This window comes from Pavona decussata, unplaced genomic scaffold (assembly GCF_977016875.1).
Source record: "Pavona decussata unplaced genomic scaffold, jaPavDecu1.1 SCAFFOLD_313, whole genome shotgun sequence".
Lineage (NCBI taxonomy): Eukaryota > Metazoa > Cnidaria > Anthozoa > Scleractinia > Agariciidae > Pavona > Pavona decussata.
Window position 1 is genome coordinate 1,137,635 of NW_028145705.1, and position 23,891 is coordinate 1,161,525.

The following is a 23,891-nucleotide window of genomic DNA, read 5'->3' on the forward strand; positions in this document are numbered from 1 at the left end:
CTACGTTCTGGCAAAGTGGCTGGACGAGAAGTTAAAACCATTTGTATCGAGCAATGAGACACGATATCCGGTATCTCTCAATTTTCCAAAGAGATCCAACATCTACAAATCGGTGAGAACGATTTTCTAGTGCCGTATGATATCACAGTCCTTTTCACGAACGTACCTTTAGAATAAACTATTCAGATTTTAGCAAAGAAAGCATTCAATGGGAGCTGGTTTCACAACACACACAACCTTAACATATATGAGGGCGACCTAATCGGGCTGCTTACAATCTCAGCTAAAGATCGGCTTTTCCAGTTTAACAGTGGTTTGTTCAAGCAAATAGACGGCGTTGCTATGAGCTCACCATTAGGACCACTGATGGCTAGCACCTTTATGTGCTCCATTGAGGAGAAACTTGCACATGCACAAGCTTCCCGATTTCTACAGAAGATACGTCGACCATACCTTGCCGCTGCTACTGATTTCCTTTCAGTTCTGAATGATACACACCCAGCAATCCAGTTTACAATAGAAACAGCAGTCAACAACAGCTCACCCTTCGTAGGCATGGTAATCAACAACACCGATAACCGTCATAACACCCGGTTCTACAGAAAAAAGACCAACAAAGGCCTTCTACTACATTATCAGAGCCATGTTGACAACAGACATAAACGATCGCTGATAAGAACTATGCTTGATCACGCCAACCGCTTGGCATCCTCACCGGACTTTTTCTCAAAAGAATGCAAGGATCTGAAAACAATGTTTCTAAAAAAAATTTCCGGAGAAACGTATTGATATTATTTCAAGACATTCCGCGCTTCCCAAGACCAGAACCAAACCGAATTGAGCCAGTCGACGCCCCTGTACGAATCATCTTGCCTTTCAAAGATCAGAAATCCGCCGTCTCCGTGCGCAGACAACTAAGCGACCTTGGTAAGAAAATAGATTGTGCACTACAAGTAAGGTGGTTGCGATAACAGTTTCCAGCAGTTCCCACTACTCTGATCATAATTTATGGGATGATTACTACTGCGCTTTACAACTTGATACTTCAATTGGTTTTTATGGACTCATATTGTTTAGTTTTAGTATAGCTACTTAAGGTATCCATTATCAATAAGATAGGTTATATAGGCACTATTTGAAAACAAGATCATGTTATAGCCTTCAAATTTATTAAGTGTTATCGGAATAAATTAAATCATGAATCAACTTAAATTAAGTAAAACCAGTTATACATATGGACTAAATTGATGTTAAATATTAGAGAATCACCAAGTCTACAAAGTTTTAAAGCAAATCTGAGGAAGCTTGATTTAAGTGCTACCCTAGACAAAAACGATAACTGTAATGTAACCTTTGTTCCACTTGATTTCTTTTGATTTTATAGTTGTAAATTAAGAACTGCATAGATTTCTACTTGTATTTTAGGATAAATGAATTTGTCAATGGTTGCCAATTTTAACATAGTTTTAGCATGATTGTACATAGTTTTATTGTACATAGTTTTATCTATAATTTGAGTTCGTTTTGATTTGTGTCCCCAATTAGTTCACAGGGCTAAATACTTTGAAACTTCAATAAAGTTATTATTATTATTATTATTATTATTATCATCATCATCATCATCATCATCATCATCATTACTATTATTATTATTATTATTATTATTATTATTATTATTATTATTATTATTATTATTGTTATTATGAGATTAAAAATGTTAAAGCCATTGCTGATCAACTAAACGTTCGTAAAGAACTAAGTGTTATGGTTGTTTTATTTTATAATTTTTTTTTTTTACTTAAAGGTTTCCCGTAGCAATAATATAATCCGTTAAAAAAAGAAACAAGCTATAATTTAGCTTTCCGGTGATTTTAACAAACAAACGAGTTCAATTGCCCTTGCTCGCTTTTTACTCTCAAATGACGATCAGGATGTTAAAATCTAACATTTGTCAATGTTTAAAATTATTGTACCAAGGTATACAGCTGCAATATTTTAAACTGTACAAGACAAGTTGCGTCCTGACAAGCTGAACACAATTCGTTCCTTTGCCTTAATGTTCATAGAACGTAACTAGTAAGCTCTAGTAAATAGCTCTTAACTATCTTTGTCTATGTGTTTAAAGAAAGTCATTTCACCATGACTACAATGTGGTATCTTCTTCATCAGCACTCACACCAGCTGGCACATTGTAGTATGGACTGGTTTCATCGTACTTGCTTGGGTCGAAGTATGGCACATCCATCTGCATTATCACCTCAAGTTTTTCAATCAGTTGCGAGAAACTGGGGCGAGTAGATGGGTCTTCTCTCCAGCATTCAGTCATGAGTTGGTGTCTATTTTGAAGACAATGAGAGTCTTTCAGGTTGACAAAAATGGTAACAGGCCTTAACCGACGAAATGAACGTTAGTTATTTCTAGTATTTTCCAACTTCTTTACATGTATCTTATAAGCCGTTATATACTCTATGTAAAAATAAATATGTACACTAGTTTACCGTTTACCATTCTTGTTTACGTTCAAATTTAAACCTTTTAGAACCGTTATTTTTGACCCTACATGTATCTTATAAACTGTTGCATACGCTATGGCATGTACACCAGTTAACCATTAACCGTTTATGTTTACGTTCAAGTTTAAACTTTTAAGAGCCGTTAGTTGTTCTCACTGTAACTCTGGCCCTGAAGAAGACTAGTGGTACTAGTTGAAATATTGGCCCAAATAAATAAGCCCTTTTGCCGTAATGTCAGCCCTGCAACCAGTTTGGTTTATTCACACATGAAGTGAACTCTGGCAAGTGCATTTCTACCACTACAGATTTGGAAACGAAACGTATTCAGAACAGTTTATTTGTGCGTCGTGTGGTCCTCTGCACTCGAATGTTTTGTAAGAGGTTCACGTTATGACGTTGTTGCAAGTCAGTAGTGGACAAAATCCCACGGCTGGTATTCCTGGCTCACTACTCCGTCTTTCTCCGTCCTACATAGGGTTACCTTATATGAGGGACGGAGGAGGAGGGAGTTCTGAGACAGGTCTACGCGGCCGGTGGCATATCATACCACTCTACAAGTTAATTAAAGTGTTAGGATCGATGAAGTAACTGAGATCGACACAGCGCGCTCTCTCTCTCCTTAAAGGCTTAAAATGTTGATGTGTTGACGTTTTGAAATCTCACATCAAAATACCAGACAACTCTCCCACAGCCCGGTTATTTGATCGAATTTGGGTCTAAAAGGATTCGCTCTGACGGAGGGCTAACGGTCAAAACGTCCGCACTCAAATCGCATTAAATTACATTATAAAGTCTTTTGAAAAAAAAAAAACATCAAAAGAAAGGATCGATAGGGTCAAGAGGGACCTTTAACGTTACCCAATAAAAATAGCAAAATTGAAAGAGCAAAAAATATTATGGAATCAGGAACCGTGAAGTTGATTTAGTGTAATTTTTAAAATTTTGCATAGACCTTAAAAAGTCATCCATATATTTCGATCCCCTACTGTTACTGCTGCATAAACTTTCGTGTTAAGCCAACTTCTTTTTGCATATGGTTGAGGCTTTCGTCATTTCCAGGATAACAAAGTTTAAATTAAACTAAAAATCACCGAAAAGAAACAGAAACTCACACTTCATCACAGCACATCTCAGGTCTTTCCATTCGACAGCCAGTCTTAAGGAGTTTATACAGCTCTGAGTTGGTCAGCAAGGGATATGGAACACCTCCTACAGTAACGTTAAGCAAACGAAGGCGAAAAATAATCATTTTCGTCGACATAACTATCAGTGTAGAAGGGCAACGCAGCTAAGCAAATATTTCATACAAAAATCGTCCCCCCCCCCCCCCTTAAAACTAAATTAGAAAAGGAGAGGTATGATTCTCTTTAATTAAAGTTTTTAAAACCTTATGAGGCAAGTAGTTACTGGGTTTTTAAAAGCAAGCAAACATACCCAAAGTGGCCATTTCCCAGAGAAGAACACCATAGGACCAGCTGTGTGGAGATATAAAGGCAACAAGCGTTATTTAAGCATATTTAAGTTTTGACTTCCTTCACCCCACGTTGGGTTCATGGCAACACACTCCATTGTATAGGACTCAGATTCAACATATAATTATTTGGGATTTTCACCTTGAGAAATACATGTATATTTTAGACCTTGAGAAATATGTGCGGTAAAACGTACCTTTCTAAAATTGATCAATTAATGATAGACCCTGAAACATTGAAATAAGTGCGAGGGAAGAGAGTCTGCCAGTTGAATGTTGTTAAGAACACGGAATAAATAAAAATAGTAAAGGTTCCACATTGTGATCCTGTTGAAAATATAGAATTAATTGTCCTTTTAACCAGTAGCAAGACCTCTTCTTCAGTTAAATGCCATACCTCATGGGGGAGCAGGGATGGCGCTGTGGTGAGAGCAGTCGCCTCCATCAATGTGGCCCGGGTTCGATTCTCGGACTCAGCGTTATATATGGGCTGTTTTAATTTATTTTTGGTTCTTGCCCTTGCTCCAAGAGGGTTTTTTTTCCGGGTACTCCGGTTTTCCCTCTCCTCCAAAACCAACATTTCTAAATTCCAATTAGATACGGAATCTGAGGGCCACAGGTTTGTCGGTCGTAACGGATTGTTAAGTTGATTGATTGATTGATTGATTGATTAATTGATTTGATTTACAGTTCATTTCAATGTGCTAGCATCTAATAGAAAATGTCTACTCACACATCACTCTTTATGGTGAAAATGCTCTGATAAAGAGATTCTGGTGCCATCCATTTCACTGGCAGAGTTTTTGTCTTTTCTGAGGTGTATACATCTTCATACACCTCGCGCATCAATCCAAAGTCTGAGATCTTGACCTTATTATTTTCTCCAACAAGGACATTTCGAGCGGCAAGGTCACGATGAACAAAATTCTTTTCGGCGAGATGGTTCTGACAAAATCATTAAAAAAAAAAAACAAATCAGGTGGACAATTAAAGCACAAGTAACTGCATATACATAACTAAGCGCGGTTCACAAATGGAAACTTACTTTTAGAGAGATTCAATGTACTTCAAACCGATATGTCGCCTGTAAGTTTGCCTAACATGTGATTTCGATTTTGTGCATCGCCAATTAATTATAAGCGCTAAACCGAAAAATTGAGGAAAATATTCCCACGTGACTGCCAAAGATAATTTGGAGCATTATCTGATCACTCTTTCATCTAAAATTAGGATGGCCTGAAATAGCTCATTTTATTATCAGAAATACGTAAGTGGCAGTGTTGTAGAGATCGAACCTTTCGGCTTTTGTTGGTAGGAAAGCAAAGCAAAGCAATAGAGTACTCGACCACTGATTAAGCAAGCCGATGCCTTGTCCCAGAGGTTTGATATCTACCCTATCATGCAATTTTAGACAATTAATACTATTACCATCCCCTTTGCTATTTGCCAAGCAAACGAAAACAGCTGTTGGGTGGTAAAGTTGTCGCTGTCTTCTTCATCCATCTCCTCGTTATTCTCACTTGGAAGCATCATGGCGGTGGCACCGCTATTTCCCTCTGATGTTGTTGGGACTGACAGCGAGTCTTGGTCAACTGGTTCTTCACACCCCTAAGCAACGATAATAAAGATGATACAATGACGATTACGATTTAAAAAAAGAAAGAAAAGAAAAAAAAAACCCTTAACCTTACGACAGCAATAAAGATAAGGGTATAACAAGGGCAATTATTTAATTTGGGTAAACCTTTACGGTAGAAAGCTAGTAGAGCTTGTTATGGGCATAGCTTCTTTCTAAAAGAGTTAGCTTTCCAAAAAAATATAAGATGCCACCAAAAAAAGATATATATACAAATACAAGAAAGCAAAACAAAAAAAATATAAAAGGCTAAAATAAGCAACTAAGATTTCACTCAATTGACCGTATTCACTGGGCCGGCTCATTTATGTTATAATTTCTGTGAATAACGTCACTCTTCTGAATAATGTAGATAAATTTGTGACAGAAGAACAAAGCCAAGAAACAAAGAAAAAACTTTTTTGCGCTTTTGTCACCACTACCAAAAACGTATTGTTACACAAAAAGAAAGTTTTTTGTGCCTAACAAAAGTGCACCCCCTCAGCATATATAATTGTTTTTTTTTTTTTGTAATTTCATTATGGCACAGTTGAACATGTTATGTTAAAAGCACAATACAGAGGCACCAAACGAGTAAAATTGCACATAATGTTGAAATGTTTTCTTCTGTGTTCTCAGATCGTTTTGTGACGTTTGAAGGCGTTTCTGTGTAAGCTTGTACAGATTTAACTTTCAGACAGTCGTTGGAAACAGAATGGAATTTACAAGCTTTTGTTGGCTTTACAAAAATGGTAGCTGACATCTTTTCGTATTTTAACTGAGATCGTTGCCCCTCTGAAAATGGAAGAAATTTATTTTCTTCTAGTGTTAGTGCTAATTTTGAGCTGACGTGTTGCTTAACAAAACTTTAGATTTTCTTTACAACTGCATCGTATCTTCTGAGGCGATTAAGGCCCTCCCAGATATCGACAGATATCCACTCAAATGAACCTTTGGGTACCCCTGACAATATATGTCATTAAACGATTTTTTTTCTGTTCGACATTTCGTTGTGCACTTTTCCTTATCTCGGGGAGCTTCTCAGAAGACAAAGTCATATCAACGATTACATCACGGTAAGGATGAAATGGGGCCGATTCCTTATGATCTTCAGTTTCGTCTCCCCCGCCCTCTTCTTTGGTTTCCTATATTATTAAACAAACAGAAGGGTTAGAGGACTAACAGGAGGGCGTACTGAGAGGAGGGAAGATATGATTAATTTCTTGTCCCACGTTTGTGTTTCCTTTCCGGAAAAATAATGAGATAACATACAGTTCCAATCCTGGCCAACTGAGTTAGGGAAAGTTGGCTCTTCTTAAAAGCCTTTTTAAAGACTTTGCTTCAACAGAATTAACATCTTTGCTGTATGTCGCTCATTAATGTAATCCCTTCGCCCCTTATTCAGTGTTGAAAATTAACACATGTGGATATCATACACGTAATTCGTCTTTGTTCATCAACATTGTAAGGGAGGAGAAGGGGGGATAGAACCATGACTAGAATGGCTCCAGAGGGCGCTGTCCCAGGATTGCAGATAGTTCAGTTGCAGTGAATGACGGAGTTAGACTATAGAAACATTTCGCAGTGAAACTCATTTAGGAGTTGTGGAGACCATTTAAATAGATATTCACCAGAAACATTTCTCCTGTCTCTTCTTGACCATCTAAAACCTCTTTGTCGTCATAAGATTGCACTGTGTTGTTTTCTTCGGGCGTTTCATGCTGGTTGATCTAGAAACAGATAGTCGGCTTTAGTTAGCATACACTGACAACCTTTGAAAATTATTAACAATTGGTACCTTTCATGAATACTATGCAAAACTACATTCGAGTCCGTGTTTGTTCAGTGTCCAAATTTATTTACAACAAAAATTGATATTGCATGAATACCCCACCTGGAAAACAATGTAGCAGCTACTCATTCTTTGCTCCTCAGCAAGCAAAAGAACAACGTTTTACAGTGCAACTGTGCTGACATTTTGCCATATGAAATTTTCTTCACTGCTAAATTCCAATAAAAAACCCAATTGCTGCATGAGGTGATTAAAACACTCCGAGCATGGATCCACCGAAATGAACCTTTGCGTGCCCCCGATTTAATGTCCTTTTTTTCCGCAGTGTCGTGATCCAGAGAACCAAGACTCCCTATACTCTATAGAGGGCCAAAAATATGGAATGCTTTGCCATTATCAATTACGTCTTTCCCTAGTCTATCCACCTTCAAAAGAAAGTTTCTTGATTTCCTCAGTTAATTGCATGAAACGTCCGACTCTGTTATGTCTTTATAGTCTTACCTCCGTATGTTAAAAAATCTCAAAACAATGTCTTTACTGTTCTTAAAGTCCTAACATATCTCCGAGGAGACCTCTCAGTATAAGCCCGGGGGTTTCTTAAGGTCTCCTCGCACTTCTTACTTCTTCTTTTACTATTATTATTTACTCTTAACTTATGCATAATCCTAGGCTATTATTCATTGTAACTTTCTATGTTTGTATGTCGTGGTGAATAAAAAAAAAAAAAAAAAAAGAAAGAAAGGTGACTAAGTATTGTTTTCGAGAATTTCTTACCATTCGTCTCCCGCGGCGTAACCACTGCAACAGGTCTCCAAATGGAAGATACTCTATCACCAGAAACTTGGGCTCATGAAAAGTACAACATCCAACCAGGGATACAATATTCTGGTGAAAACCCAACTGCTTCATCTGTGTGATCTCAAACATGAACGAGTCTTTCTGTGTTTCATTTGTATCATCTAAACACGTGGAAGTAATTATCATAAGATTAACAAAGTTTTATTTCAGGGTATAGCCCAAATGCAATTCTAGCTAATGGTAGCAAGTAAGCACCAACTTAACCTATTATATTTAGTTCTACAATAATTGACTTGACTTACATGAACATGAATGATACCCTTGGGATAACGCAGAATGCACTAACGTTTTCCCATCTCAGTCTTTTTATATAGTATATGTTGTATCTGGTGCGTTAGTGCACTTAAACTAAGGACATGGCGTCGCCTAACTTCTACCGGAACATTTCTTTTTATCCTTAAAACTCAGTTAGCCCTGTAGAGAGACAAATATTTTTGCACATGCTGCACTGTCTTAAAGGGACACAGTCACATTTGTGACCGCGCTGACCTGGACACTAGTTTAATCAGTTTGAAAAGCCTCCACCTCAACCTGAAATCAAAAGTACGCGTCGAATACATCTAGAAACCCGTCATATTTGAACTCAATTTGCTTCTCATGCAAACACTGTGAAACGTAGAAACAGCTAAGATAATTTTTCACACGACCGGATGCCGAAATAAATGATTAAATGATTCTTCGACTTCAGAGGTATTCGTTGGCGTTTGGCTTTCCCTGGACAAGTCCATCAGTAAATTATCCATGGTGTCAAGGAAATGAGTGTTCTAATATATGAAATTAGGTCCATAATTACTATAATTTGACTGGCAAATACTTCGACTCGACAAGACTTGTTTAGATTTTTCAAAGGATGCGCTTCTCAGCGCGAGACGTATGATGAAGTGTGATATGCGAATCAGCTAAGAAATGGTATCTGATGCGCATGTGCACCAGGTGACTGTGTCTCTTAAAATAAACTAAACGAAACCAACCAGAGCATGCTTATATGTTTGTGGTTCTCACAAAACAAGCAACTGTCCATTTTACAGTTGTGCTCTTAGTTACCAGAGCCCGGTTGAATAAAGCATGTTAAGTTAAGGACGGTGTCTACTAATACCAGAGTATTTTTGCACGATTTGTGAATATGCGGAAAAAGCAAATCTAAGTATGGGTTACTGGAATCCAGAAAGAAAATAGGGGGCAACCACGCATTTTTTAGAGATAATTAAGCAACAATAATTCTAAAAGCCGTATACTACGAAGCAATGTATGGCGGTTTTTTTTTTTTTTCTTTTTCCCAAATTGCATTGAAGCTTTATTATATCTGAAAATGCATGGTTACCCCCAATTTTCATTTTTGATGCTAACAGCACTTGCTGAGTTCTACTTTTTCCGCATAGTGTTAAACCGCGCAAAATATACTCCTGTATTAGTAGGCACCACCCACAGGAAACCCAAGTATCTCGAGATGCGCAGAAAGTATGCGTCATAGCGAAAGTAGGCACCGTCTAGAAGAAATTTACAGTCAATCTCTGTGAGAGCTAGTTAGATTACTCGCCTAAAGGTGGTTTACAGAGGATAGAGGATGCAATAAGAGCGCGAGAAATCTCGTTTGGCATGCAGAGAACGACTTCAAAGAACTGGCACTTTGACTTTGTTTTGATATAAACCTTACTGATGAAAATCATATCATTCTAGGTTTAGGCTTCATCAAGCTCTGCCGATTGCCTTATAAAAAAAATTGATCTGTTTTTCCTGTTATGTTTGTATCTCCATTCCCTTCATCTAGATTATAAATTACCTTTCAACACTTTGACCGCAACCACCTGACTTGCTTTCTTTGGATCCAGTCTCAGCCGACCTCCAGCATAAAACACTTCTATACCCGCTCGTCTCTTTAAAGTCGCTTTGTAAACCACACCAAACGCTCCTCTTCCCAGCTCCTCTTCGTACTCTATTTGCTCAGGAAGAATTTCCCACTTGTCAAGGGGAGTGATTTCACGTCGTAGACTAGGTACTCTGCGATTTAATGGTAAGAAAAATGTTGGTAATTTAACCAGATGAATTATATATCAGTTGAGTGCTCAAAGCTTAGAGCCAAATTAACAGATGATTCGCCACAAATCAAGCTGTCTATTTCAATTTCAATAATTTGTTGTGTAGATACTCATTGACCACCATCATATCCATTCAGCTAAAAAAAGAGTTTACTCAAGTGCTGTGTTGTTTCTTTTATGATTTATTTAAGAATTATTCAAGAGCGCGCGTTGGATATGAGATGATAGATAGCCAACGAGACGCGTAGCGCCGAGTTGGCTATAATCATCTCATATCCAACAAGCGCAAGTGGAATAATTGTTTTATTACAAACAATCAAGATATATTGCTAGATCTTACTGATTTCGCAGTGAGAGAAGAACCACCAGACAATTTAATGGCCGCCATTTCATGGCCATGGTATAATGACTCATATACCATGGCCGCTCAGCCAATCAAATCCCTGGAATTGCATTATACAATGATCCAGTTTTTAATAATAACAATTATTAGCTAACCTTGTTAGCTAGTAAACTTTGTGCGAACGAATGAGGTAATACTGGGATGTTGTTCATTTCGCTTCTTTAATTTATAGCAATACTGTTAATGTAACTTTTTTTTAAAAAACTCCTAAAAGTTGAAGTTGAAATCTTCACTCTTCTTTCTGATGCAAGAATCATTTTAAAAGAATAATTCTTGGTCATCCAAGTTGTCTTAGCTTACCCGTGACCAAAATCACAGTCGTAGCATAAATTTATGAATTTGTAAGTAGTCAGAGCAATTGTTAAAATGGTACAAGAAAATGTTGTTGTTGTTGTTGTTGTTATTGTTTTCTTTTTTGGGAGCTAAAGTGGAACTGATAGGGAAGTCCATAACAAGCACAGCTTAGAATAAAAAGACGCAAAACCTTTTTGTCTGCTTGTGGTGAACCTTCCTGTACCACAAAAAACCAATAAGAATAGAAATGAACAGAACAAGGGAAAAGCCGACACCAAACGCGATATAGGCAGTTATATCCGTGGGAGTGGAATCTCCTTGTGCAGACTTGTGTTCTGAAAAACAAGGGAAAATGAACATTAAAAGTCGTCATCGATGAGATGCAGGTGTTCTTTTAACTGGGGTGAAGCCTTCTTACTCGTTTGGCTCACATGAGTTGATTTTGCGTATTATTAGGGGCAAATGGAGAAAACTGTTACCCATAAAATGGCTGAATGCAGGATGTCAGCACAAAATACGTACAAGAACAGACAGATCGCCATTTAGTTCACTTACAATGGAATTGCAATTGTTGTAATATTGAAACAAAAGGAAAGCATGCCCCTTTGATACGAGGTTGTTGAGCAATCAACAGCAAAGGATTGAACGTTATCAAAATCTAACTGAATCGAACTAGGTTAGAAAGAAAGAAACACGTTGAATCATTCATTGGAAGATGAAAAGAATGATGACAATGACAATGATGATGATGATGATGATGATGATGATGATGATGATGATGATGATGAAAACAAGACAAATATGCCAAAAAGACTGAAAATAATTTAGGAATGAGCTGGATGAAAACTCACGTCCTCTCTGATACCTCTAGGGCCTTCATAACAAGCTGTCTTATAAATCCTGGTGTTGGAAAATTACTTGTGGAATTAGAATATTGGTAAGATGCAAAGGGTATCCATATTGTAGTGTTAACACATTTCCTTTATTTTTTCTCTTGTAAAACTGAAGGCAACAAAACTAAGAGTAAATAGAATATTAATGTTACGTGATAAATAAAGAACTAAAAAGCTGTTACTGACCTTTGTTGCAAAGAATACCCTTACAGCATTGTCTAAAATAACCGTCCTCATCTGTCTTGTTGCAAAAATCTCGTTTAGTGCATCCGTACTTAAATTGCCTTTCCCCACTTGAACCTAGTTGCTTCCAGGCATGATAGCATACACTATCGCTGAAAGTGCATTGGGTTTTTGAACAATCTTCAAAATTCATCCCACTGACACAATCATAGCATCTAATACCTGAATCTAATAAGAAAATCAAAATTAATCTTCACTAAGACAAACTCTCACGTAAATTATTAGTAGTTTAGGGCTGGTTCACATTAGCAGCCAATTTATGTGGATCACGATGTTTTAATACTTTTTACTGATATTAAAGCGATGGGGCTGAATACCTGCCTATAAATTCACTTAATCTGGGTGCACTTTGTAAAATAAAGGTGAGCTACCCAGGATATAAACTGGTAGGAGGAGCGTCCAAGTTTAAAAAAAAGAATTCCTTGCCTTGTGCTCACGTCTCGCACAAAACCTTGAATTTGACAAATTCACATTGTTGTTTTTCAAAAGAAATGTACCAATATTTATAACCCACGTGCAGTAGCATAGGCCGGCACTGACTTTTATTGTTTATAACTTCTTTTCTTTTTTAATATCTGCGTAAACAACACGAAACCGCGTGACTTATTTTTGAGCTATTTGGTTTGGGTTTACTGAATTTGTTGTTACCATGGCAACCATTTTTTGACAGGCATTTATTTTGTAGGAATCGAAAGATTCTTGTTGTTAATGTGCAAAAATAAACTCTCTCCCAGTGAATTTCAATATCTTCGTTTTTCATGTTTTTCTTTTCATTTCGTTTATTTTTGGTTCAATTTTGTTCAGTGGCCGCCATCTTGAAAACGCGACGTAATTTTCGCGTCATATGACGTCATTAATTTCCTTCGCGGAACTCAAAGGAAACGACTTTGCACCTACTTTCCACCCCCTTAGTGTCATTGAAATTTCTCTCATACTTGCGAAGTTATGTTAGAGGGGAAGGCATAACTCCCTAAGAGCCTATGAGCTCTGCAAGTGAGCCAGCCCAAAAGACAATAAGAACCAGGTCTAGATAAGGTTAAAAGCCTTGGTATTATTCATGGATTGGACCCATTACCTGTATTGCACAGATTCTCGTTACAGCACTCTACAGTCCTTGTGTTGGTTTGTTGGCACTGATCAGAAGTGCTGCATTCCTTGTGAAAAGTTGTTTCCACTTTCCCATCCTTCGATGCACTTTTGTTTTCCCTTTTGGTGCAATAGTGCACAGGTATTGGACAATCAACTTCTTTCTGGTTCTTTATGCAGTCATCGAACGATGTGTTGCTTGAACACTGGTAACAGGAGATTTCTAAGAAATTGAACAGTTAGGAATGTCATTGAAGGGGTGAGAGCCTTGTTCATAGTAATCAAGCTAACAAACGTACCAACCCTTTTGAAAGTAGGAGGTTTCCCTGAGATAAAAATGTAACACGGTAACAAGGAAGCTCTGAGAGTTATATACTTTGTGAATGCAACATATACACAATCTGTATAGTAGAATCGGAGCTCCTGGATTGAAAGAAACAAGAATGCATGAAGGTTATAATTCTAGTCTTATTAATTTATTTGCAGGTGTCTATTTTAGCTAGCTTGTAAAATTAATTAATTAATTAATTAATTAATTAATTAAACATACAGACATATGTATATGCATTTTTTAGTACCCTTAGTAATGCCCATTGCAACGTAAAATTAATTAGTCCCTAGAAATTTTCTAATGCACTAGCTAAAGATTCCTTACTTGTAGAAGTGAATTAAACAACGCATTCCACTTTGGAATAATCTCTGAACATACAATGTATGGATTACATATCTACGCCTAATTAAAATGTTTTCGGTTTGAAGAAGCACTATAGAGCTCCATTAAAAGGTGTCAAAATTTAAAAAAGATCCCATAATACCATGAATACAAACAAAAGACTCTTCGTTCCAATTGTATATCTAGCCTACTTGTATTATGATACAATGAAGCTCACCTTTGTTACACATATCACCTTTGCAACATTCCAGATGCTTCATCTCATTTCGTTTGCAATGTTCTGCTGAAATACAACCTTGAACGGTGACTTGCTCTGCTTTGTGACCGTATTTAAAACAAAGATTTTCTGGGAAAGTGCAGTTGACTGTGTAGCCAGAAAATGACATGTTGCTGGGTTGCTGATAACAGAAGTACCCTAAAGGGAACAGGTAGCACTCTATAGTTAGTTCAACCTTCATATACTTAAAAGAGGGATTTCCCCACGAAAGCCACATCTCAGTAGCCATTGCCGAAATTCCGTACTGATGACGTAATTTCTAACCAAATCTGGGTAACAAGTCTGACTGATGGAAACGAATTTCTCACGTTACGAGTATGTATGACGGCTATTAGCGGTTTTCAAGATCACAAGGATATTGGCCACGGCTTTCTGTTGTCTCGTCGAAGATTTTATGAACTAAACGACCACTCCAACAATATAATTCCAAGATTTGAATAAGCGAAATGCACCCAATTTACTGAATTAAAGGTGTCGATGGTTTGACGCAGTCGGACGTTTTTGCTTTAAAAAAAAACTGAAGGAGCTTCTCAACAATTTTTTCTTTGTTACGCTTCCTCTTGAAATATGCTAATTTGTCGACCAAATATTATATTCTCAATGACGCTTTGTTTAAAGGGATAGCGTCGATTGTATCTTTGTTATTTGATCTTTTGGCTATACCTATCACATAACTGGCCGGTCGGAACTGTCATTTCGTAAATGGGGTGCGCCATCTTTAAGGTCGATCTGCAAATTCTTCGAAATTGCAGAATCAGAAAAAAAAAATGAAAGTGCCATTTTGCAGAAGCTTGAAGAACTGGCATATAACCAAGCTTATGAATGGGAGAATTCCGAAAAAACTGGCCCTGCCAGCCAGTTCTGGCAAATGGAGAGTGCCCATAAATAAACATAGGCAACCAGCCTTTTTTCCCCAAAGATGAATTTCTCGAAAAATACTAGGAAGCCAAAAAAGGATCAGTTATACCTGGAACTGGTTTCTCGCACACATAAGTTCTTCGCCTATCGCAGTTCTGGTCTTCCGTTTCACCGTCAACAGTGTTCACCAGCGTACATTTCTCATTTGTTTTTTGGTCGATCCACACAGGCTGTAAAAGAGAACAAATTCGACAAGTTTTAATGAAAGTGGCAAATCATGCTATAACCGTCACTAGTTGCTAAAAGTGTTTTCCCCAATAACGCGCACTCGTTTTTAATTTCAGAAATTTTATGTTTTCGTTTTTAAAAAAAAATCAAAGGCTTTCAGGCTTACAAATATAACCGTTGATAATGCTCTCTCCGTAAAGACCGTAGTAAAATTTTCACAGTTGCCCTCGAGGTCTCGCTTCCTGGGATACTGTTTTTTTTTTTTTTTCAATAAACTTTCAGCCTCGGGGATCGAATTATCCTCTGGTATACCAGCCAACAGAAGAGGTTTTGTCTACTACACAAAAACTTAGCATTTCCAAATAGCTAGCTAGCTAATTAAGCTAGTAGTAGCATTTACATTATTTTCGTCTTGAAGACCAGCAATATCCATGTACAGAGCTAGAAAACGTTGTTCCTTCTTGTCATCTGTCTTCACTAGATAGCTCTGTGCTGTCTTGCAATCTTGATGTGCTTCATTCCATGTACTCAGCTTATCACTGGCTTTGTAACAAGATAAGCCGTTAAGAAACCAGCCAACAGAACAGGGTAGGGGACCTGAAAGCAAGTAGAAACAATAAAACTCTTATTAAGGACGGTACCTGCTATTGTTACTGCGCATACGTTCTGCGCATCTCGAGCTACTCGGGTTTCCTATGGGTGGTGCCTACTAATACAGGAATATTTTTGCACGGTTTCAAACTATACGGAGAAAGCAGAACTTAGCAAATGCTTTTGGTATTCAAAAGAAAATTGGGGGTAACCATGCATTTTTCAGAGATAATTAAGCTTCAGTTTAGGAAAAAATCCCATACATTGCTTTATATTTTGGCGCTTTTTAGAGATGTTATTGCTTAGTTATCTCGGAAAAATGCATGGTTACCCTCAATTTTCTTTTTGGATTCCAGTAGCCCTTGCTAAGATCTGCTTTTCCCGCATAGTCAAAAACCGGCAAAAATGCAACCCCTGAAGGTCTCGCAATATTGTTTATAAAATAATTTGACTCTATAAAGCTTGCTTTCAAGTTAGTGAATGCTTTGTTCATTTTGTTATAGACCGCGTAAATATGTGTCATTCAGGGTTTTTGTGTGCAAATGTGTTTTCACGTAACTGATGAAACGAACGCTAAGACGTGAGATAAAAGGGAAAGCCAACAAACACTTGCAAAAGCCAATATGTCTATTCCTAGTTGGAAAACAGCTCACTAGTTTCGAGAATTCCTTAAATAATTCTTATCGTAATTCCAGTCGTGTGAATATTCAGGCCTCTGTCCAATCCTGTCACTAGTCAAATATTTATGTAATATATCAAACACTAGGAAGAGTGTTCCATCAGGTATCCAAACACCGAGAAGTAGGTTGAAAAAACGAGGCGCAGCCGAGTTTTTTTAAACGACTTCGAGGTGTTTGGATATCTGATGAAACACACTTTCGAGTGTTTGACATGGCTTCTCGAATGATCAATAATTCTTGGAGAAATTCAAGGCTAAAGTTGGCTAAATTTTATGTTTATTAGGATAACATATCCAAACCACGGTCACGGTAGTGATTTTCTTTGTTTTCTCTTGATGAATTATTAATGAATTTGAGAACATTATAGCAATGATAATAGTAAAGTGATAGTACAACGGTAAACAGCCACAACAACAACACTAATTGAAACAACAATACAAAACATCGAGAAGTTAAATGATGATAAAGGTAACAACGAGAATAACAATGATATGGGCAACAGTTGGTAGGGAAGCGAGAGCGAGAGCGAGAGCGGCAACAACACCGAGAATGACAGCAACAGTAACAGTTACAACGAGAACGGTAGTGGCAACGACAATAACAACAACAGGAAAAATGAGAGCAAACGAAGACAACGTAAAGATCTAGTGAAGACAACGACAGAAGCAACGACGTTGAAAACTGAATGAAAACACAAGAAACGATGACGACGAAAACGACAATAAAACTGAACAACAGGGACAATGACAGCAAACGAAGACAACGACAAGAACAACGACGCTGAGAACTGAATGAAAACAACAGAGACGACGACGACTAAGACGACATTCACAAAGAAAATAACAATGGCAACTGATAACTGCATGTGACAGCATCGATAGCAGTAACAACAGCGACGATTGAGACAATAACGACAATAAACAGCCACACATGATGATAACGACAACAGCGACAACGGCCACAACACACGTTTTAACCTTAGGATTGAGCACGAGTGAGAATTTTAAATTTCAAAACAGTTACGCCCCCAGAACTCTCGCTGAATCCTGTTGTTTGACGGCAAATAAGGAGAACCCAGAAACAAGATTGGTGTGCAAGTAATTGAAAAATCGTACATGTACTCCACTCTAGCACAGTAGTAACAACTACAGCGATAATCACAATGAGAGCAACGGCTTAACACGATGAGCGACAAAAACAACGAAATGGCCGTAACGACAATGGACAGCAATTGCAACTGCGACAATGACAAAAACTTGCCAAAAGGAACGACAACAACGACAGTGACATCTACTGCAACGAACAACGCAACAGCAACGATAACAATAGTAGCAATGTTAATGATAACGATAATAACACGAGCAACAAAATGTTTCTCAAACCAAACGCTGGAGTTGTTAAATCTTGTAATATGTTGCTTGCAAATAACGCTGCTCACGTTTTCTTAACTTAAAACTTCTCCGCGATCGCCTTGTGCAAACAAAGAAACCAACACTCTTTTTTCGGGCGACGAGTTTTTCACTGGGGGCGTTTTCGTAATACTTTCATAAAAACTACAAACATTCCCGGTTATAATTCTCCTTTACTATCTTTATCATGCTTTCAACTGTTAAGAGCAATCTACCTTTTGGCTTTTTGCAGATGAAATGCTGGTTTTCTTTACAACAGCTAGTAAGATTCCATCCTGTTTCCGAAACTTCAGCGCATTGAATTCCACTCCTGTTATCCAGAGGCATATTATAAAGCCATTTGTAGTAAAGCGAACTATTGAAAGGTGTACCATCGCTCCACAAATATCCACCTTCCTGAAACAAGTAGCTTAAGCCAATCCAGACGCCATCATTCTTGACGTATGATATTAGGCCATTAACAAATGCTAATTCATTTTCATTTTCGGAGCTGAAGAGATTTCCTCCAAATCCAAGACACAAACGCAAAGCTTTCATCCAATCAAATTTGCTCGTCTGCCGGTACTCCTCCATGACCTTATAGCAAGAGTCGCCAAACTGTGTCCAGCCATCGGGGCAATCTAAAGCTACGAAAAGAGAAAAAAATGATTTAAAACATCAGACAATTAGAGCGTTGAATAATTTTATTTGCAACAAGGGAGCAGGAAAAAAAATCGGTTTATGAGCGACAGGTATTACACCATTCAAAATTACACAACAGAATAGTATCCTTTTCTTTCAAAAACAGCTTTTACAAGTAAACTATAAAACTACCCGGTATTGCGTTCAAACAATCAACCAATCAATCTATAATTACCTAACTATTCTCTCCCCTTGAGGAGCTTTTCGGGCAAAAACAATTAGTATATACCACACAAGTGAATAGTGCTTTTCGCGCACGCTGATTGGCTAGCTCGGAGGTGATCAGCCAAGTACTATTCACCTCCGAGCAATCGAAAAGAAACAAAATGGCTTCCCGTCTCGCCACGATCACTTAAGAGGAAAATATTACAAAAAAAATAGAAAAAAAAAATGGCAATAAATTTTGGTTTGACGGCATTACATGGTAAGTTATTTAATCTTTCAAACCTCATATTCTAAGGCGAAAAATGCAATACGTTGTTTACGAAAACTGTCGCCGGCACTATAAGTACAATGTAAACAATGAAACATCTAATGTTTTGCATTATGGTTTCAAAAACGGGACAAATTTCACACAACAATCAAAGAAAAGACACGTGAGCAACTAAACAAGTGCCTCCAAAAGTTTTATTTGTCTACAAGAAAGCGAGACGGAACTTTCTACAATAACAAATCGCTTACCGCGCGGCGCGCGAGATTTTAAGATTTCCTGCCATTTGTCGGTATATTGTCAAAAATAAAGTAACTTTTGGTCCACTTCTTACTCAGCTTGTGTGGTATATACTAAAACAATCATTCACCTCAGTGTCGGTGAAAGTGCTGGATATTTACCTTGTCACTCCGCGGCTCGGTAAATATCCATCACTATTCACCTACACATTGATGAATAATTGTTAAATATTCAAAATGGAACATAACTAGATATCTCAACTGACAGAACGCGAACAAGCTGACTAGCTACAAGAGTGACTGAAGAGCTGACTAATGGCCTCAATGACACATGCAAGGTATTAGTTACACAAATAAGACATGGGAAGCTGAGTAGACTGAGTAGAAACCAAAATAAATTACAAAGACGTCTGACGTGTTCGTTTTCGGCTGTTGCAATATATAAATTGATAATTGATAATTTCTGAGGAGCTGAAGGCTTTATAAATTTCATGGTTTTTAAAACAGATTCATCAAATATCGCGCAAAATTTACCCACAGAACACAAAGTCTAATTTTGACTGATTTTAGCAAAATTTGTAATAAACTGTGCAAAAATCAGTGGCGTGGGATACTTTTTGTCTCATGCTCTAAAAAAATGCGGACTGGCCAAGAAATAGAGGATGTTACACGGCAGTGCTAAGATATGAATTTTATTTTTGAGTGGTAAAATGTTCTTTTAACACGAGAAAAAAAATCATATCTTCAAGTCACCGTGTAATTTCCGAGTGGAATTGGCTTTATTGAGAAAGCGCCAACGTTAATATACGCTCTTAAACAAAAAAGCTACGAGCCAGTCAGCTTTCGGGAATTTTAACAGTTACTGTAAGAAGAAGAATATATTTAACATGACAACCTTAAAGTAATTACATCGATCTACAGTTACTTACCAGCTTGCGAAGTTGTTACCAAAAGAAGCAAAATGGAGGAAAGAGTCCTGGCCATTCTGTTAGCGGACTGGCATGGGGCTATAAAGGTGTCGAAATAGCCGTCGCCTCGGGAGCCTGAAAAATCAATCAATCAATCAATCATTCAATTAATCAGTCATTCAGTTAGTCAGCCAGTCAGACAATCGAAGTATGTAATCCCACAACGTACATTGTCTCTTCTGGCTCTTAACTCACCCGACATTGTATTTAGCAAATAGAGTGAACTACGGCAACACTCAGGTCTATTAGAGGAACATTTGAGAATCTTGTTTAGCTTATAATGCGTAGCCTAGAAAATAGCTAACCACACGTCCTAGCAACAAGAAAAATTTATTTTATTTCGGAAACAATTATTCTTCGTTTTCAACTCAAGTGTGCTCAGACTAGTGCTTCCAACGTGTCTAAACTCAACGCTCGGTACTCCCAGTCCCTCTCTTCCCCCACGTATACCTGGAAGCCGAGGGAAAGGGGGTTAACGTGCATTTACTGTAAGATCATGATCCAAATCTCACAAGAGGCGGCTCTATCGCCTTTCCTCCCTCCAATTATCTTACACAGCGCTGCTGGCTATTAGATCATCAAATACTCAAAAGGTATGTTTGTTTTAATCAAGATGGTTGATAATGTAATGTGGCTAACGTAAAGAGAATCGAGTGCTGGCGTTTTGAGCGTCCTTTGCTCTCTCATTCGTTTCATCCCGCAAAGCCCCTTTCTACACACTCTCTTTACAAACTAACCCTCTACAAAGTTTTATGAAGGATCCCTTTTCCAAGTGTCTTTCTCGCTTTTTTGGATTTTACATACAATGCGAATTCTTTTTAGTAGCAAAACTAATGGTACCGATTTTGCCTTGACTCAACGATTGCATCCATATTTAACAAACTAGAACCAAATGATCACGTAATAACCTCTGGCAAATTAAAATATGAAATCCAGCTGCTAAAGTTGTTTTCATCTTCATTCGAATATATTCCTTTGCGCTATTTTATTTTCTGTCCACAGTATTAAACTGGAAAACGTACTTCATTTTCAGCTGCAGCAGAACACCAATGCAAATCTCAGAATTTATGAGCATGCCTATTCGACTGTTTCTTTTAGAAGACCAACAGACAGAAATAGCGAAAGAAACAGAGCCACTAACAAATAGCCTCGAAAATTTCAAATTTTAATGATTGTTAGTCTGCAACCTATGGCCACTTATTACTAGCGTCTTAAGTCGTGCTATTTTTTTTCCGCAGGAATAAATGATGAGTTGTTCAACATTTTTAATCAGCAAGAGGTTTTAAAAGGCTGTATTTTCCCCTTTACAGCGGCAGTCCATTAGCGAGAATAAACCCGATGAAAAGATCAATACACATTCAGTTAAATCTAAAAAATATTTGAAAGTCCAATTTTTTATGTAGTTTCTTAATTTCAATTTTATCTTCTCCTGAGAATTTTTGTGAAGGTTTTAAATAAGAAATATTTTAAACTAGAAACGATATATATTTTTGGTCTCTTTCGGGATCTTAATGTCAGAGATGTCAATTTAACCGTCAGTGCTAACTGCTCCAGTCTTAAATTGACAAGAATATTCAAGTGGCATGGCACAGGTTTCATTAAAATGAAAAAAGAAAAAATACTGGCCGTTTTCTTCCCTGAATTCGTCGATCGTTTTTTGGCCATTTTAAAGGCATATTTGTGGAAGGAAGCACAACTTGATCTGTTTGGATTATTTAGCCGGAAATTAAACTAGCAGACTGAGTTCCAAAGGAATAGAAACTTATTCCTCCAAACACCGAGCAGGTGCTGGATTTCTTAAATTGTAGATGGCACTTTTCGCACTTTAAACGACCGCCTTTCAAAAGCAAAAAGGGCTAGTTTTCCGGTATATAAAAAATTAAGGCGACATTTGCTGAAGAAAACATCGTGTTTCGGGGCAAATAATTCGCTCCGAACAAGTATTTCATCAAGAGGAACAACTGAGTGCCCCTGATGGCAAACACGAAGGTAAAGAAATTCAACGTAGTCGATCGATCTCTTTACGAACGGTATTTTCTCAGGTGGACCATCCATGCAACTCTCGCAAAGCAAACTTCTTTTTTTCATTCCAGCCTAAGGATTGTTTACATATAACCTCGCAACAATATGTTTTTGGATACTATTGGGTCGAAATTTTCGCAAACGCTGTCCAGTAATACGTTATTGAAAAACTAAGAATTTCTTTAAATGGGCCACAGAAAAACACATTTCCTGCTGCTAACTAACGGGACTCCATAATACTGATCAGTTAAAAAATTCATAGGATTAATTTAACCTCGCCCTTTGCACACTTTTTGTTTTCATTAGTGTTCGTAAGACGACTACCCAAACGACATACCTTAGCAACTCTGCGGACAAAATTTAACCAACACCCAGATATGTTTTGAACATGTTAGTAGGTTTGAATTGCGTGCCTTGAATAAAGAGCTTTTCAATAAAGTTTTACTGTCGACTAATTGCCAGCTGCGTAGGAGCACGCACTTAGATTAATCCTTTATATTGGACAGATGAAAACCATCCTTATTTAGCTTATGCTTTCAGCCTCACATTATTTTGGCCAACATCCCAAGAATTATACCATTTTCTATTGACCACGATGCAAATTAGCTCCATTTGTTGCTTTTTTTTTCTTTTCACTCGGCGTAATGCCTCCTCTATTCCACTCATAAATTAATGTTCTAAAACCCTTAGGGGCTTGTTTATTTTCATGACTCATGGAGGGAGGTTTGTTTGAGCGGCAAACTTAATGAAAATAGAAAGACAGATGGTGACACTCGGTTTAATAGGGCTTATAATAACTGGTTTTACTAAAGCGAATAAACATGAAGTCTCCCACTGCTGTGAAGATAATTTATTCATTTTCGTTAGTTCTTCGGCTATCGCATTTTGTATCAAAAATAGGTAACTGATTGTCGTAGCGTCAAGACCTGCGAGCAGTTTTCACTGTCACCAAGCCATAATTACAAAATAGTATACTGATGATCTTTCTTTGTGAGATAGAGTGCAATTAATTTCAAACCTCAAAACAACAGTCTGTTTTGAAATTAAAATAGACGCCGATGATCTGCCACAGGCGATCACAGTGTCAGCTCTCTGTTAACCAGCCGCGATTAAAATTTAAATGTTGCCTTTCTAAATTTCGACTTCCGTCTTAGGCTGATTTAGTGTTTGTAACAGAACCATAAACCTGGAATTACTTTATCATAAACACAAGATTGCCGAACTAAAACACACTGGAAAAGATTGGACTTGTGCGAAAAATATATGGAAATCATAATTCATTTGCAAAAAGTGTCTTCATTATCGTGATGTGTCAATTTTTTTCTTTTTTTTTTTTAAGTCCTTATTTCAGTCTTTTGAAGACGGATAAAAATTTTAAGTTCTTTAATATTGGAAATTAAGACAGCTTCTAATATAAAATGTAGAAGTTCAGCAACATAGAAATGATTAATTTGTGGCGTTGACTTCAGCTATTAATGCCCGGCTTTTTTGCAAACGGCTGTAAGTGTCCACGTAATGAATATCCATCTAGGCTGAGACAAATGCTAGAAAGGGCGCCTGCCTCTCGTAGACTGTTAGTCGTCCTACTGATATGTCTATTAAGTGTAATGATTGCAACTGTGTTTCGAGGG

At 37.5% G+C, this 23,891-nt stretch overlaps 1 protein-coding gene across 4 annotated transcripts; it reads right to left on the reverse strand.

Annotated features, from left to right (window-relative positions):
* Positions 1-1,053: 1,053 nt before the first annotated feature.
* On the reverse strand, positions 1,054-22,735 carry LOC146454193 (uncharacterized). 4 transcript variants are annotated; one of them, XM_085095739.1, is made up of 19 exons: positions 22,598-22,735; positions 21,261-21,386; positions 20,200-20,313; positions 18,136-18,546; positions 15,641-15,837; positions 15,122-15,242; positions 14,095-14,292; positions 13,194-13,427; positions 12,062-12,286; positions 11,173-11,317; positions 10,030-10,247; positions 8,166-8,350; positions 7,231-7,329; positions 6,618-6,744; positions 5,413-5,582; positions 4,718-4,929; positions 3,948-3,988; positions 3,626-3,722; positions 1,054-2,336 (listed from the first exon to the last, which is right to left on the reverse strand). In XM_085095739.1, exons 3-19 carry the CDS (start codon positions 20,252-20,254, stop codon positions 2,144-2,146), a joined length of 2,928 nt encoding a protein of 975 aa, XP_084951865.1. In that variant the 5' UTR covers positions 20,255-20,313; positions 21,261-21,386; positions 22,598-22,735; the 3' UTR covers positions 1,054-2,143. The 4 variants fall into 4 exon arrangements, with proteins under 4 accessions (XP_084951865.1, XP_084951866.1, XP_084951864.1 ...); XM_085095740.1 differs by lacking the exon at positions 21,261-21,386 and having other exon boundaries at positions 5,413-5,592; positions 6,670-6,744; positions 22,598-22,731; XM_085095738.1 differs by lacking the exon at positions 21,261-21,386 and having other exon boundaries at positions 22,598-22,731.
* Between the last annotated feature and the right edge of the window lie 1,156 nt (positions 22,736-23,891).